The 15,861-nt window shown below is 31.6% G+C and overlaps 3 protein-coding genes across 4 annotated transcripts in view; all 3 read left to right on the forward strand.

The window, feature by feature from the left end:
• The first annotated feature begins 1,593 nt into the window (after window positions 1–1,593).
• LOC106751837 (serine protease persephone-like) lies at window positions 1,594–11,147 on the forward strand. Its single transcript, XM_014633029.1, has 6 exons — window positions 1,594–1,738; window positions 3,902–4,168; window positions 5,528–5,795; window positions 5,890–6,155; window positions 7,740–7,903; window positions 9,919–11,147. The coding sequence occupies exons 1-6, from the start codon at window positions 1,651–1,653 to the stop codon at window positions 10,099–10,101; spliced, it is 1,236 nt and encodes a 411-aa protein (XP_014488515.1). The 5' UTR covers window positions 1,594–1,650; the 3' UTR covers window positions 10,102–11,147.
• Window positions 11,148–12,269: 1,122 nt separating this feature from the next.
• LOC106751907 (tRNA pseudouridine synthase A, mitochondrial) lies at window positions 12,270–14,584 on the forward strand. Of its 2 annotated transcripts, XM_014633166.1 has the most exons (6): window positions 12,564–12,581; window positions 12,700–12,996; window positions 13,312–13,645; window positions 13,724–13,979; window positions 14,196–14,341; window positions 14,405–14,584. In XM_014633166.1, the coding sequence occupies exons 2-6, from the start codon at window positions 12,789–12,791 to the stop codon at window positions 14,505–14,507; spliced, it is 1,047 nt and encodes a 348-aa protein (XP_014488652.1). In that variant the 5' UTR covers window positions 12,564–12,581; window positions 12,700–12,788; the 3' UTR covers window positions 14,508–14,584. The 2 variants fall into 2 exon arrangements, with proteins under 2 accessions (XP_014488651.1, XP_014488652.1); XM_014633165.1 differs by having other exon boundaries at window positions 12,270–12,996.
• Window positions 14,585–14,683: 99 nt separating this feature from the next.
• The window catches only part of LOC106751905 (limulus clotting factor C-like), a 27,382-nt gene continuing 26,204 nt past the window's right edge, over window positions 14,684–15,861 (forward strand). Inside the window, exon 1 of the mRNA XM_014633160.1 lies at window positions 14,684–15,140. Coding sequence (XP_014488646.1) covers window positions 15,092–15,140 — 49 coding nt within the window. The 5' untranslated portion in view covers window positions 14,684–15,091. The remainder of the gene's footprint in view (window positions 15,141–15,861) is intronic.

The following is a 15,861-nucleotide window of genomic DNA, read 5'->3' on the forward strand; positions in this document are numbered from 1 at the left end:
TTATATAATTAATTAATAATTAATTTCCCTGATCAGGAAACATGATAATTCGTTGGACGATTATTTTTCGAACCGATTCGATATTTTTCAAAAGCACATAACAGCTTTTTATCGTGAAATGAAACTTATTATTAGTAACCAGTAATTTTGCAGTAATTTGAAAGTGACTGTAGTGAAGTATGTTGTAGCACTGTGCAATGTGCGTATTGTTGTGCATTAATATTCGTTATCGTATCACAAAGAAAGAATTTTTTTTAATTATAATAAGTCTTTCCACTATTATACATATATAATTTTCATAACAAAATGATAAAAATATAGCCTATAAATATAATTTAACTAAACTTTGCACGATGATAGTACAAGCGATAATAAGCTATTAATGTGATGCCTATAACTATGAAAGAACTCTTAACATCAGAGGGAATTGTAATTTACTCAGACTCATATTATGGAAATAACGATTGTATAATCAGGATATATTCCATAGTCATACATTTTTGCATCCTGACTGAAACGATTAATTTCCACTTAATATAAGTAAATTATTGTTTCTTTATTCTTCTATCATGCATTAAATCAAAATTTTTTCAATCAACTTCAATGCCGCATTCAAAATTTGTTCAATCAACGCCTCAATAATCGCGTTTCTGTTCAGAGTAGATAACGAAATTAATATATGTAATGTCTAAACCAAATATAATTTAACTTTTAACGTCAATATCTTAATGCTAATATCAAGTAGTATTCCGTATTATTAATGAAAAATAAATTAAATTTTTTTATTTTCTTTATCATTCTCACGGCACTCTAACATTATATAAAATATCCTGAAAATAAATTATAATACAGAAATGTAAATATATATTATTAATGTGAAATGTTATAAAAATGTTATGAAATGTTATGAAATGTTATGAAAATATATAAATCGGAAAAAATAGTCATAGGCTCATTTAAATAATCTCGTTTACATATGAATTCTATCACATTTAAAGTAAAATCATAAAAGTTATGACCACATGCGAATAAGAGTTGTCTTTTTAGAGCGCATGTAAAAGTTAAAGATTGAATTGATTTCTATATATAAGTATAAAATCATATATGTCTGATAATATTAACTGGATATTTCAACTAAGAATCAAAGTCGATTGTAATTATATTCAATTCGAGACTCGACCCTATATTTTTAGCAAGGTTTTAGATTTTGTGCAAATAATCTTTATTATTATCCGCGACAACTAAAACACAGTTACTTGCACAAGTTATTCTCTTTCTCTTTCAAAAACTTTGTAAATTGAATTCATCGTGAATATCTTAGGATGTTTACTTCGCGCGATAACATCATTAATCATTTTGCGTTGATAATTTATTCGCAAAGTTATAGAGTTCTACTTCGAAATATATTTGCAAAACGGAAGCCTTCCTCGAAGACACGCACGTCAATGGCACGGTTTGGCATGAGAAATAAAAAGAAAAGGCTCACACGACATGATCTCACGATCCACCACTTCCATCGTTTGCGACATGGTGGGGACTAGGAAAATTAATGGTAAAAAGATGTGAGCGAGTGAACGAGTCAGACGAGATACATCTTTCTGTGCGGAAGGTCCCTGGGACTAGTAGTTTCAATCAAGGTTATTATCAAGAATGTCAACTCGTACGTCGACTGTCTCATGGATACTACTGACATTACTGTTGTTAAACCTGTCACTGATGCATGGAAAAGATATTGGAGGTGAGTAATCACGTTTCTCTCTTTTTATTTCTTCCCTTTTTTCCGTTGAAAGTATGCGAATTCCTCGGAATAAGTGAAATAATCGAGTATTTTTTCTTCTTTTTGGCAAATTGAAAGACCATTCAAAATCAACGTTCTTTAGTAAAAGAGATCGTTAAATATTAATAATTTTATATGTAAAAAATACATTAATAATTCTAAGATTGAAGTTGCAAAAAGTAGCAATTTTATGTCTCGTTATTAGGAAGTAACGATATTTATTTCTACTTTGTTGTGTCACGTATTAGCTATATATATAATTATTACTTTTATAGTTTCTTTATAAAAGGTATCTTTAGTGATGAGATTGTATCGCGTTATAATATATCAGAAACATTTATAAGCATTGATTTTTATAATTTAAATAAAGTAATATCCCGTTTCTTTAAACGTGAAAATTAGAGAACTGCTTTATGAAATATATCAAGGATGAATACGCGGTTATTTTTATCATCACTTCCTGTAGTATGTCAAGCAAATTGATCGTCAATATCGTAATTTATTACACGATAATTGTAGACGTATCTTGTCGGAAGAGAAGCCGATATTTTCGAACACGCCGTAGCATGATCTCTGTTAATAGGATTGAGAGGTCACAATCTATTATTGATTTGTTCAATACATCTTCCGAGTTGACGCCGCATCTTTCGAGAATTCGTTGTTTCGTGATCATTTCAGTTCATTTTTTCAGGGTGAAGATCGACCTAAAACAGTTTCAGATCGATCCTCGAAAGACGCGGCGTCAATTCGTAAACCACATCGAATGTTTATATACACTGTGAAAGCTTAAAATTTCAAATCTATCACCTATATCTACGCTTAAGCTATAACAGAGCAGAACTAATTGTTATATTTTCTGATATTTTACTACTATTCTATAAATTAGATATATGTCACAAAAAGATATTCCTATAAGAAGTCAGTTTATATTACATGAGAATTGTTTTTTAAATCGATATATTATAATTAATTTTTCGTATTAAAAAATATTAGGAAACTACTTATAACAATCTGCCCAATTAAACAAAATAGCTAAATCGTTCATATATATTTATAAATAATTCTGAGAAATTAATCATTAGTATAAAATCTTATTAAAGAATTGGAAAAGCTAACTTCACGTTCTTCAAAACATCATTTAAGTCTAATGGTATGCCATTTAAAAAATTATGGAAAATTATGTAACTAAAACTATTAAATTTGTTGCTAAGTTTAGTTGTCAAATTAGAACCACTTCTTTTGAATTTATTTCCAACAAATATTTTAGTTCGTGTTATCAAGGAAAATAGCAACTTGATGTTGCTTCCTAAAGAAATAAACATGAACAAAGAAATGCTTTGAAAATTTGGAAAAAATCTACAAAAGACCTAATTCTAACTCAAAAGTTAAATCGAGTATTTTTCTACACCACAAATACCTTAAATATTATATTAAATTTTCCATTGAGAAAATATTATATTAATATAACTTAAAAATATTTATTAATATTATATATTAATATATTATTTTTGTTATATTATTATTTTGTGTTATCTTATATTTGTTCACGAATTACTATTTATCTCAACTTGTAATGTTATATCTTTCTTTTCTTTCTATCTCCTCTATTATTTTTTCTAGTCTATGATCTCAACTTAGTTTTATACTTTCTTTTTTACGAAATTTTAAGGGTAAAAAGTTCTAAACTGGTTTTCATGTTATCAATTTTGAAAAGCATGGCTCAATTTGATATGGAAGTTGATATGTTGCTAATTTTTGAAGAATATGAGAAAAATTTTCGACGTGCAGCACTATTTTTTGAACGCTATAATATTACAAAATGCATATGGCATTTGTTCGTCGAAAATTTACATGTATATATTACAATTAAACATTTATTAAATTACGCGTTGAAATGTCACTTATTAAAAGATATATAGATATTTCAAACACTTAGATAATGCTCGTAGAAGTATCTGTTAAAACCCATACGAACTTTTCGGATAACCTAATATTATCGACAAATATTTTTTTTTAATAAAAATTGTTGGAAAAATAAAATCACATATATATATGATGGCAATCATCAAAGTGTTAAGGAAAGTTTTCATCACTTCTCGCCAATAATCTGTTTGCAACTTTTAGACAAATGTACGATTGATAGTCCGGAGGGATCATCTGCAGGGGTATGTAAAATCTTGAAGAATTGCCCGTCAGTTTACGATGCACTGTTAGCCGGCCATACACCAAAAATGAGCTGCGGATTTATGGGCTTCGAACCGATAGTTTGTTGTCCAACGGGTAACGATATAACTAAAGTGACGACATCGAAACCGACCACAAGCACAGAAAGTACAAACACGCCAATACCTTGGATATCCGACGGCAGCAGAGGATCATTAGCGCGAGCAAGTAAGCAGTTCTAATTAATTCTTTGATAAAAAAAAGGTAGTACGTATAACGTACGTATAACGTAACGTTTGGTCTATTCTTTTTAGCTGCACTACTGAACTGGTGCAATAAGTTAGAGTGAGATAAAATATACTTATCTCATTCTAACTTAATGCACTATTCCAGCAGTGCAGCTAAAAAGAACAGATCAATTACTGCGTTGTACCGTCGTTTCTGATTATAACTCCCTTAGAGTGCATTTGGGGAAATGTTATTAAGCACTAAAAGTTCGCGGAGCTAAAGGTTAGTGCTAACAAACGCATCGACATCATTACATTAGTGTGCTACATCATAATTACGCGCTACAAATGATATTCTTTCTGAAGTAGTGCAACAGTTGCGTTAGTGTTTGCAAGCTCCGTGAACACCCAGAATTGCACATCACTATATGTCATGGCTCTTACACATAAATATCGTATAGTACAAATATATCGTATCCATTATTTTACTATTATTCCTGTACGTAATGGACAGTTGCGTGGGAATAAAGCGTGGGAATAAAGCTTCACCAAGAAAATAATTTTCTGCATTTCTCTGAAAAAGTCTATAAATTGGAACAGATAGATCTGGAAAAAAAATCAGATAGATCTGAAAAAAAATCAGAAAAAATATTTTCCTGATTAAACCTGAAAAAATTGCATTTTTCTGTTATAAAAAAACATATGTGTAAACAAAGGTTGTCTGTTGATTGAATTTTAACGGGAAATGTTCACACTTCAAAATGACATAATAGAAGTCTCTGCCCACGGCATACGCAGCAAGAGCCATTTAAACATGATCAGCGGCTTTCAATGCAACCTCCTAATATAAAGTAAGATATTGGACATATAACTAATGTGCAAATAATGTTCACGCTATATAAAACGTGACTTAAAAACTCATACATGTTATATGCCGGCTATATAGGATGTCTATAAAGTCTGTCCTTATCTCCTATATTTGGGAAACAGTTCAAAATTATGAAAAACCGAGAAATACTTGATTATTTCGAACAATTACCTTTTTAAAGGGGTGGAGGATTGGAAAGAGGTGCTTCAAGTAGACCCTTTTTTAATCCTTTTTCAACCTGAAAAAACCCCAAGGTCGTACCTTTTTTGTGGAATGGAATATTTTATGAAAGGAACTTAAAAAGACAAATATTTTCACATCGAATACATATGACGTGAACAATTATTTGTAGAAATGCCTAAGCTTTGAAGTGACGTACCAAGTTTCAAAATATTTCTAGTAGATTTGTAGCTACAGCCATCTATAGTGAGCCCTCAAAACTAACCGGAATATCTAATATATTTATTTTAAAGTTATTTTTTTTTAATGTAGTATGTGCGGACAACGCGAAAGCTGTTTATGGTTTAGAGACACCACCTACACTCTTACTTGATCGAACTCCTGTGAACACTTCGAGATGTGCCCAGACTTCACGTAAATTGATCGTCGGAGGTAAGAAAGCAGAACCGAAAGAATTTCCGCATATGACGGCCATTGGATACGATGCTGGCGCAAGTGGTATAGTGTGGAAATGTGGTGGTAGTCTAATCTCAAAAAGGATCGTTCTGACAGCTGCTCATTGCACTTATACCATAGACTGGTAAGTCAAAGTATATGTATGTGACATAATACGTCAGCCGTTTTTCCTATAAAATCCAATGTGCTTATCTTGATATGTTTTATCCATTTTAAAGGGGAATTGCAAAATGGGCACGAATTGGTGATTTGAATCTGTTACAAACAAATGATAGCACACAGCCGCAAACGATCAAAATTATCGAAAGGATAACGCATCCTAATTACAAACGCCCATCGGCATATCACGACATAGCAGTGTTGAAATTGGAAACCTCAGTTGATTATACCGCATGGGTGAGGCCAGCATGTCTCCCGATTGACATGCCTGATATTGGTCGTGACGGCAAAGCAATTGCCACTGGATGGGGACGAGTCGATTGGGGTAAAATAACAAAATATCGTTCTTATAATTATGTGATCTCAAAAAATAAGAATTATAAATCTTATATAATTGTAATATACGTATGAAATGACATATTATTTAATTAACATTTAAACTACTCGGATTGTTTCAACCGTAAAACCCACAGGGTCAAAAGTCGCAATGTGCACAATCCTATACAGGGTGTAACAAAAAGGTCAGGACGCTAGAATATTTTGAAAAATATGAGTTTTATAAAAAAATATAATAGACAAAAATTATATAGCTTCGAAGGAACCATAAAATGGTGTCATCGGTTTGACCTTGAATAATCGTATGAAAGTCACGTAAAGGTCACCTTCAATTTCTTAAATGGAATATTTTTCATTGCGTATTCTCCTAGATTACCTCAAGAGCTTTCCAAAATAGTATAATTAAATTTGATTTGGCTAAAAACTATTCGAGATATGCGTTTGGAGTGAACATTTTTTTATCTTGAAGTGATTCTTTAGAGTCAATTTGACCCAACATGTTGCTGCATGTTTTTAACGTAAAATTTCTTCCTCTATCGATTTCTGACATCAAAAATAGGCCATTCTATTTAAAAAATAAAAATTGACCTTCAAATGACTTTAAAAAAGATATCCGTGACAAAGACAAGGTCACCATCGGATGACCTCCTCTGAACCCTATAACTTTTGTTTAAAACATTTTTCTCCCTGATACCCTAATATCGGATACCCTGTATATTGAATTTTTCTTTGATAAGCTGGTGGAAAAAGCGTCTGTTTATATTTTAACATCTTAAAGCTTTAGTATTACGATAAGTAATATTGAAGCCTCAGTGGTTGAATTGGTAAAAGCGTCCTGCCCGGCAAGTGGGAAATTTTCAGGTTTGACTCCTGGAAGAGACATTATTTTTCGCGTTATTCTACAGAATCAAATAAAAGGCTTACTTTAACCCCTTAATCTATAATATCGTGTGAGACTCGTGTTAAGGTATTCGAGCCAAACATAAGAAACACAAGTCAGGCTTGTAGTATATAGATCGGGCCAAACGTAAACAACACGAATCAGGCTCGTGGTTTACGTTTTTGCAGATACCTTTCTAATGCACTTATATGTTACTTATAGTCTTGGCCACGTGCAAATATATTTTCTTAAATACGCGGCTCACCGATGTGAACTCGATCATTAATATAAAAATCGCCATCTTTAAAATATCTAAATTAATATTTGCAAGTGTTATGGAATAAGATCTTTCCTAAAAACAAAACAAATTAATTTGTAGGCTTTAGCAGCGTTTATTCTTTATTGAAATTCATAACGAATACAATGTCGTATATATAGCTTGTTGTCAGCCATCATGTTTTTTGGAGGTTATGTTTATCGTTGCCTGATGTCAGATGTTTAGAATACACATTAATATTTCAAAATTACAATAAGGTGCAAAAATTTCGACTTTTAAATAGCATTTTTAAGATCTCAAAGAACCTCGAAGAAGAAGAAAAGGACGAAAAAACATTAAGCCCCTAATAAATATTTATTTCACGCAAATATAATTTATATTATAGCTTTGTAATTTTGCTTTGTTTTATCTTCCAGCCGAGGAAACGGGTTCAGATAATCTATTGAAAGTGACAATTAATTTGATTTCACAAGCATCTTGCAATGAGAGCTTTTACGATGGGGATAGCCCCCAGCTTGCATTAGGCATTGTTGATGACTGGCAAATATGTGCGGGAGAATTGGGAAAAGACACTTGTCAGGTAATATATTTTTTAGCTAACATTTATAATTTAATTTTAGCTAATATTTATATATATATATTTAGTTAATATGTTTAATTTTGATTCGAATAGAGAATCTTTATCTAATAATAGAATCTATTCTTTCTAAAGTCGTTCCCTTACAACCAGAGATCCGGACCGAACCGAAACTGAAACCGAAAACCTTATAGAAACCGGTATTTTTGTTCCGGAACCGTACCGAAATTTTATAAAGCCTACAGAATCGGAACCGAAATCGGAACCGTTATATTTTTTTCGATGTGCGGTTCTTTTATTTCGGTTCTTATTTTGTAATTTTAAATAATCGTTTTTTTCCTTTTATAATAAAATTCTATTTCTCACGGAAAAGGAAAATATTGATTAATTATTGCGATAAATAGAAAATAAACTTCAAGTACGATATTAAACAGAAGAGGATTAACAGAAGAATATATTCTTTTTCTCGTAAAAACATTGAAATATCCGGATCCTTTAATTGCTTTTTATGCCAGTCATTAGAAAAACTATCCTGTAAAACTATTCGAGCTATCAAATTGTTTCCCCTTTAACCTTTAGCTGACACACGTATTTTGAACCCCGATTTTTAACGTGCTCTCTACGGCAGATGACGCTTGACTAAACTACCGTTATTGCACAAACACCTTGGGTCAAGTCTAGACTAATACTAGGTGACGCCACAGAACCAAATTTGGCGCGCAACTATGAAAAAGCATTCATTATTCAAAAACACTCTGGGGTACTTTTAACCCCGTGTGTCAGCTAAGGGTTAAGCATCTAAAATTCCTACTCGAGAGCAATATTTACAACTCAGTACAAGGACGTCTAGATAGTCCGTTAGCATTCTTATGTAATATATTACAATTTTGTAATATATTACAATTTTGAGATAAATAAAAAGACAATCATCCTGAATTGTATAAATTATTTTAACGGAACGTGTATATTCTGAAAAAGCTCAGAGAATATCAAGGTATTCTCCGAATATTCCCAGAATTTATATAATTTACATGTTCCGTTAGGAAAAGGTTATAAATAACGAGGACAATATTATATATCTAAAAAAGTTAAGAGCAGAAAATAGAAATAGTGAAGAAATGCCATCTACAATGAAAAAGTGATATTATTATTTTTTATAATATATTATTGTATATGTTATATATATATATATTCGACACTTGGAGAGCCGAGGCTTGTGTTAAGCTACATTTTTATTAACCCGAGCAAAAAGTGTGTCTAACAGATTAGATTTCAAGACTAGTAGATAGATAGTAATAACTAGATGAGTTTTCTAGCCAGTTATTAACTCGTGATTAGCTAAATATTCTTAATCAATCTTTATTATCTAGTCATTAGATAGAAAATATAGTAGCAGATAACGCTGTCTTTTCTAAAATATACATTTTAGCTACTATCTCGCCACTAGCAGGATTATATTAATCAGCACATCGAAATTATGGTTAAATTATGTTTATGTTACAATATCAAACTCTGTCTAGTCACTATCTACCAAAGCAGCACGTAAACGTTCGAGGAACGTTCGCTTTATATATATATATATATATATAATTTAAGTCAATGAAAACTTCAATTAGGAAACAAGTTTAAAGAACCGGAATAAAAAAAAACCGTAATTTAAATGGTTTACCGGTACTTTCATTGTTCAGAAAACCGAAACCGGAACAGAAACCTTTATTAAATATTTTAGTGGACCAGAACCATAACTGGAACGATATTTTCATTCAGTTCCTGCTTGCAACCAACGGTTGATTTCAACTGTGTTTTTAATTGTTTTTTTCTTCTAAATCTAAATATAAAGAAAGCCGGTTAAAGTTCGATCGATATTGGAAAATGTTGACAGAGAGACATCGAAAAATTAAGAAACCTGGAGAATCAGTTAAATTTTAATTACTATTATCTGCACGAGAATGTGAAGTTTTAATTTAGTAAATTTATATCCGAAGCCAGTACATTTTGTGTAATATGTTTTTTTTTAGGGCGACAGCGGAGGACCTCTCGCCGTTTTCAGCACGGTTCACGACTGTATGTACAATGTAATCGGTGTCACCAGTGTTGGACGACTATGCGGAAGCATCGTACCCGGAGTGTATACTCGAGTTTATCATTACATCCCCTGGATAGAGAGGACTGCATGGCCGGAATACTTCCAACAGAACTGAGAATTATCTATTAAATATATTTCTTTTTTATTCAATGCATAATGATACTTATAGTTCGTCCTTACGATAGATTTTCGTCTTTAATCTTAACTTTGAACTTATTTTATCTTACTACTCCTAGAGAAAGGTATTATTGATAATCATTAGGAAAAATACTAATGACTAATCACTGATCCGTATTTCAATGATTTTTTGACCAATTACTGTAGAAATTAACTATTGCGTCTATAGAATATTTGCAGTAAAATTATGTTGATGCAAACGAAATAAAATAAACCAATGTTACATCATTTCAATAAAAAAACGTGTCATTTTTATTTGTATATTTTTTTATCTTATAATATGCTTTTTCGCGGTTTCGATCATGAAGTAGTCATCCATGTTGTTCATGAAAATGCCTGTCAGTGCATGGAAGTTCGGGATGCCGAACTTCGCATAGTCGCGAATGAGTCGCACAATAAAAAAATCGTTCGTTGAACGAGAATAACGAATATATTTGGTTATTCTTGCAAATGCTTTTGTACGTAGCAAAGTACGCAATTACAGTTTGTACGAATGATTATCTGCGAGCCATATAGTTAAGCGAATCCGGTAATCACGAGAGCACGTCGTCTATAATTAATCAAGACTGCCCGGATTTTTCGAGACTTGGAGAGCCGAGACTCGCGTTAAACTACACTTTTATTAACCCGAGCAAAAATATGTCTATCAGATTAGATTTCAAAACTAGTAGATAGATAGTAATAACTAGATGAGTTTTCTAGCCAGTTACTAGTTCGTGATTAGCTAAATACTCTTAATCAATTTTTATTATCTAGTCATTGGATAGAAAATATGGTAGCAGATGACGCTGTCTTTTCTAAAATATACAGTTTAGCTACTGTTTCGCCACTAGCAGGATTATATTAATCAGCACATCGAAATTATGGTTAAATTATACTTATGTTTCAATATCAAACTCTGTCTAGTCATTATCTACCCAAGCAGCACGTAAACGTTCGAGGAACGTTCGTTTTATGTTCACTTGGTTTGGTTATATTCAAACAAAGTGGGAACGTTCGAAAAACATATGTTATAGAACCTTTAATATATATCTTACGTAGCAAAAGTGTCGCAGTATCACAATTATGCTGCTTTGTTACAATTCTATTTTTTAATTAAAATATATACATTTTAAAGTTTGATTATGTCTATTTATAACAAATTATTAAAAAAAATATATTAATTGCTAAAAGATATTAATATGTAACAGAGCAGCATAATTGTGATACTGCGACACTTTTGCTACGTAAGATATATATTAAAGGTTCTAAAACGTATGTTCTTCGAACGTTCCCACTTTGTTTGAATGTAACCAAACCAAGTGAACGTAAAGCNTCGAACGTTTACGTGCTACTTGGGGAAAGTGCATGGCTATCCCGGCGCGTTATCTCTGATTCCAAACATTACCGCTCGCCTTTGTTCGGTGAAGCCGACGAATAGTCACTCTTATTCAAAAGAAACGGAAGAAGAAACATACACTTCCCGTCAAGTATCTATTCCGTACACACTTATTATGACGGAACTTGTGGTTTTTCAAATTCACAATGCGTGTTTTCTTCCGCGTATTCGTGATTCACCGTTTCACTTAGCCATAAGGCTATGCGTTATAAGGTATTAAGCGGCATATCGAAAAGCTGGTTCTCGAGGCGATGCTTTCATGATTTCATCGGCAAATTTAAGAAATGCAGTAGCCTAGTTAAGATAATAATATAAGATAATAAAATTAAGTTAAGATAATAATATTCGTAATTAATTTGTGCTATTATATGTTTTACAGCAATCATGAAGCTTCCCAGAATGATTATTAAAGCTAGTGTCTGTTTAAAGAGATGTTTCTTAAAACGATTTCCTGTTAGAACGTTATAGTGAAAAATACATTATAACGGAGCATGATCATTGGCGCGTTCACTGAAGTTTTTCACCAATCCAATGCGTCCCTAAAAAATAGGGATGTTACAATAGCCTAGGTATTTCAGAACAGTTGGTGTCTAGTAATGTGCGCACAATGTGAATTTCCGAACGCATCTTAAATCCAGTTTTAAGCCTGGAACACAATGTGTCGTATGTCGAAGTTGTATGTCAGAACGCAACCAATGGCCCAAAGAGAATATTAATTTTTCGAGAATGAGATCTCCTCATTGGACCATCGATTGTGTTCCGATATACAACTCCGACGTACGGCGTGTTATATTCCAGGCCTTAATTGCAAGAAAGACATAACCTTTTACAACATTACTCTGTTCATTTTAAATATAATTAAAGTGTGGATATATTGAAATTGTGCATTTAAAAAAAATACAATTAATGTAAAGCTTTGAAAAAATTCTCCTCGAGAAAGGGAGAATTTCATTGATATTGTAGCGTAAAAATTAGAAAACAGATTATCAATGTTGCGCGAGACAAAACATCGTCTATTGAACTCTTTTACAGTCTATTGGGTAAAGTTTCAGTTAGATAAAATATATAACGGTTTAAATAGTTGCAAAACTATGTCAATGACATCTTTAATTAAATCTGATGTAAATATTACACGTGGTGATAAAAGATCCATATTAGATAGTGACAATGAAAATGAAATCAAAGTACAAAAGACAGAAGTAGGGGAAGTAGCAGTGGAAAGAATCAAAAGAAAAAATTACGTTATTATGCTGGGCTATCTTGGTAAAAATTATTACGGAATGCAAAGAAATCCTGGTGTGAAAACTATTGAAGAAGATTTGGTCAATGCTTTATTAAAAGCAAATTTGATAACCACTGAACATTTTGAAAATTTACGTGCAATCAATTTTCAAAGAGCTGCGCGTACAGATAAAGGAGTGTCAGCAATTAGACAAATTGTCTCGTTGAAGCTGCGTAAGATATTTTAATAATATTAATCTTGTGTAAACATTAAAATTCTTACAAATATTTACCGAAGTATTTTAATAATATTTTAATAGTATTTTAATAGTATTTTAATAGTATTTTATTAGTTTAATTCGAAGTGTTTAAATGTTAATGGTTTTATGATAGCATGCTTCAAATTAGGATGGTTTTTACAAAATCAAAAATCTCTTCAATTTATGATTTAATTTCAAAACAATAAGAGAAAAATGTATACATAAAATATTAGATTAATTATTTTATGTTATATAATTTTTAATATTAAATATTATGTATTTTTTGCAGCAGAAAATCCAGATAAAACAATAATTAATCAGTTCCTACCTGATGTAATCAGAGTATTTGGAATAAAAAGAGTGACAAAAGGTTTTAATAGCAAGAACCAGTGTGACGCACGTACTTATAGATACATCATACCTTCTTTTGTATTTGCATTGGAAAATCAGAATTTGTTAAAAACTGAAGAAATTGATATTGACGAGAGAGTCAAACAGTTATCAACTATTGATGGAAAACCATGTACTGACTATAGATTATCTACAGAATCTTTAAATAGATTAAACTCGATTTTAAAACTTCTCGAAGGTACTCACAATTTCCATAATTTTACATCAAAAACGTAAGTAATATAGCCTTAAAGGAATGCACTTATATTTATTGGAATATCTATTGCAAAAATATTTTTTATCCCATCCAGGAGGCCATTAGATCCACGTGCACGTCGCTACATCATCAGTTTTCGTTGTGTAGACACTTTTGTTTCAAAGGATGTAGAATTTGTGATATTAGAAATCAAAGGGCAAAGTTTTATGCTACACCAAATCCGTAAAATGGTTGCGATTGTAGTCGCAGTGGCGAGGAATATCATACCTGAAGAAACAATCAATGAAGCCTTTAAAATACGCAAAATAGACATACCGATTGCACCAAGTTTAGGATTATGTTTGTGCCATGTAAGAAATTTTTCAATAGCATGCTATACCAATATTAAATTTCAGTTTAATTCCTGTTTACCCAAGAAAAATTTTAAATAATTACATCATAGGTTGCACGATTATACAATGCTAAGTTATAAGAAATATTACAATATCATGCTTGATTGATCATAAACTCAATTAAATATTTAACTTTTTAGAAGAAAAATATTTAAGGAATAAATGTGTTGACAGGTACATTATGAATATTATGCTAAAAGGTATGGAACGGATGGTATGCATGAGACATTAGACTGGAAGGAATGCGAAGAGGAAGTAGAGAAATTTCAAAAGGAATATATTCTGCAGTACATAATAGACACTGAAATTTCAGAAAATACGTATCCTTTCGAACAAATTACTGTTATGAGAATTTTTCTATTTACCTTAACTAATTAACATAGCTCATTAAAATGGGTAGCGACGCTTCCGGAATATGCATTTTGTAACACGGAGCAACTTCCTGCGGAAAATGATGGAGAGGAAACCGTGGACAATGACATGTGAATGTATCATATATCAATCATTTGGCTCTGCCTCTCTCTGTAGTAAATACATTTATGAAATGCATCAAGTAATTTTTAGTTTTTTTTTTTAATTATTCCATTAACTGCCTATTAAACGTACTTCATGTAAAGTTGTAAGTTTCCTGCTACTATTTTTGTGCAATTCTCTGTGAGTTTAAGAATAACGATGACGTAAGATTTTTAAGCTATGTAAAGATGTATTGTTTCTCCTGATGTATTTAAAATTATATTCCCGATGTATTGTTTCTCCTGATGTATTTAAAATTGTTTTAAAGCAGATTGAAAATATGTCCACATGTATGCGATAATTGTATTTGTCATTTTGTATGTTTATTATTTAAATAAAATTTACAGCATATAATTCAAAACATCGAACACATATTTTGCCGTATGGTCGCGCACACACGCGCGTAAGATGATGCGCACACTTTGCTTTCCTTTGCTGGGTAATCCCAGTCTCGTGGCAACCAGTGTGGATCACAGTAGTAGTGAATAAGTATTGAGCTCTATGAAAAAACGTGTCAGATAACGATTGTTAATTTTCCGTTTACAAAGTGCTTGATCATGCGGTGGATTGTTACACGAATCGCCATTCTTTTTACGGTCGTTTGCAGTAAGTAAAATTAATACTTTATTACACTTATTATCGGATTTATTCAGATCGATCTCCATAATGATCAGGATGCGTTTTGATAACATATTTAATTATGCGGGCACGAAGAAAATAATGAACGTTATATGAAGGAAATGTCTTGAATTATATGTGGAATTATTTAATACATGTGAACTTAAAAATTAATTATTTTATAACCGATTTTACTTGTTGGTATGAATAAGGAAATAAATAAAAATTACTACTTTTGAATTTTTATTTATCTTATTGAAACTACTCTTATGTTATTTAGTAAAAGGTTATTTACTTTTTTTGTGATAACGCTGCATCCACATTAGTTCGAGATTCGTTAAGCAACCATATAATCTCTACCAGCTTCAGAAACCAGTTTGGTGGCCTTGAACCCGAAGTAGCGATTATCTTGCTTACACATATATTGGCAGATAAAAGCGAAAGCATTTACATTACGAGATTTTCCTTTCTATTTAACCAGCATTGTCAATTTTTACAAGTTTTGCATATCATAAAGATTCTGTACAGACATAAAATTTCTCGTGCATACGAACTACACAGCTATAATTGATGTAATTTTGCATTACGCAATATTAATACTGTCAATTAATGTTATCAATATAGAAGAGCGACAAAAACAATAAGGATGATAAAATAGAAGAAAAGGATGGTTATACATAAAGAGGAAGAGGGATGGAGGGAGGGGGGG

Source organism: Dinoponera quadriceps, unplaced genomic scaffold, assembly GCF_001313825.1.
Source record: "Dinoponera quadriceps isolate SergipeBrazil2010 unplaced genomic scaffold, ASM131382v1 scaffold316, whole genome shotgun sequence".
NCBI classification, from domain to species: Eukaryota; Metazoa; Arthropoda; class Insecta; order Hymenoptera; family Formicidae; genus Dinoponera; species Dinoponera quadriceps.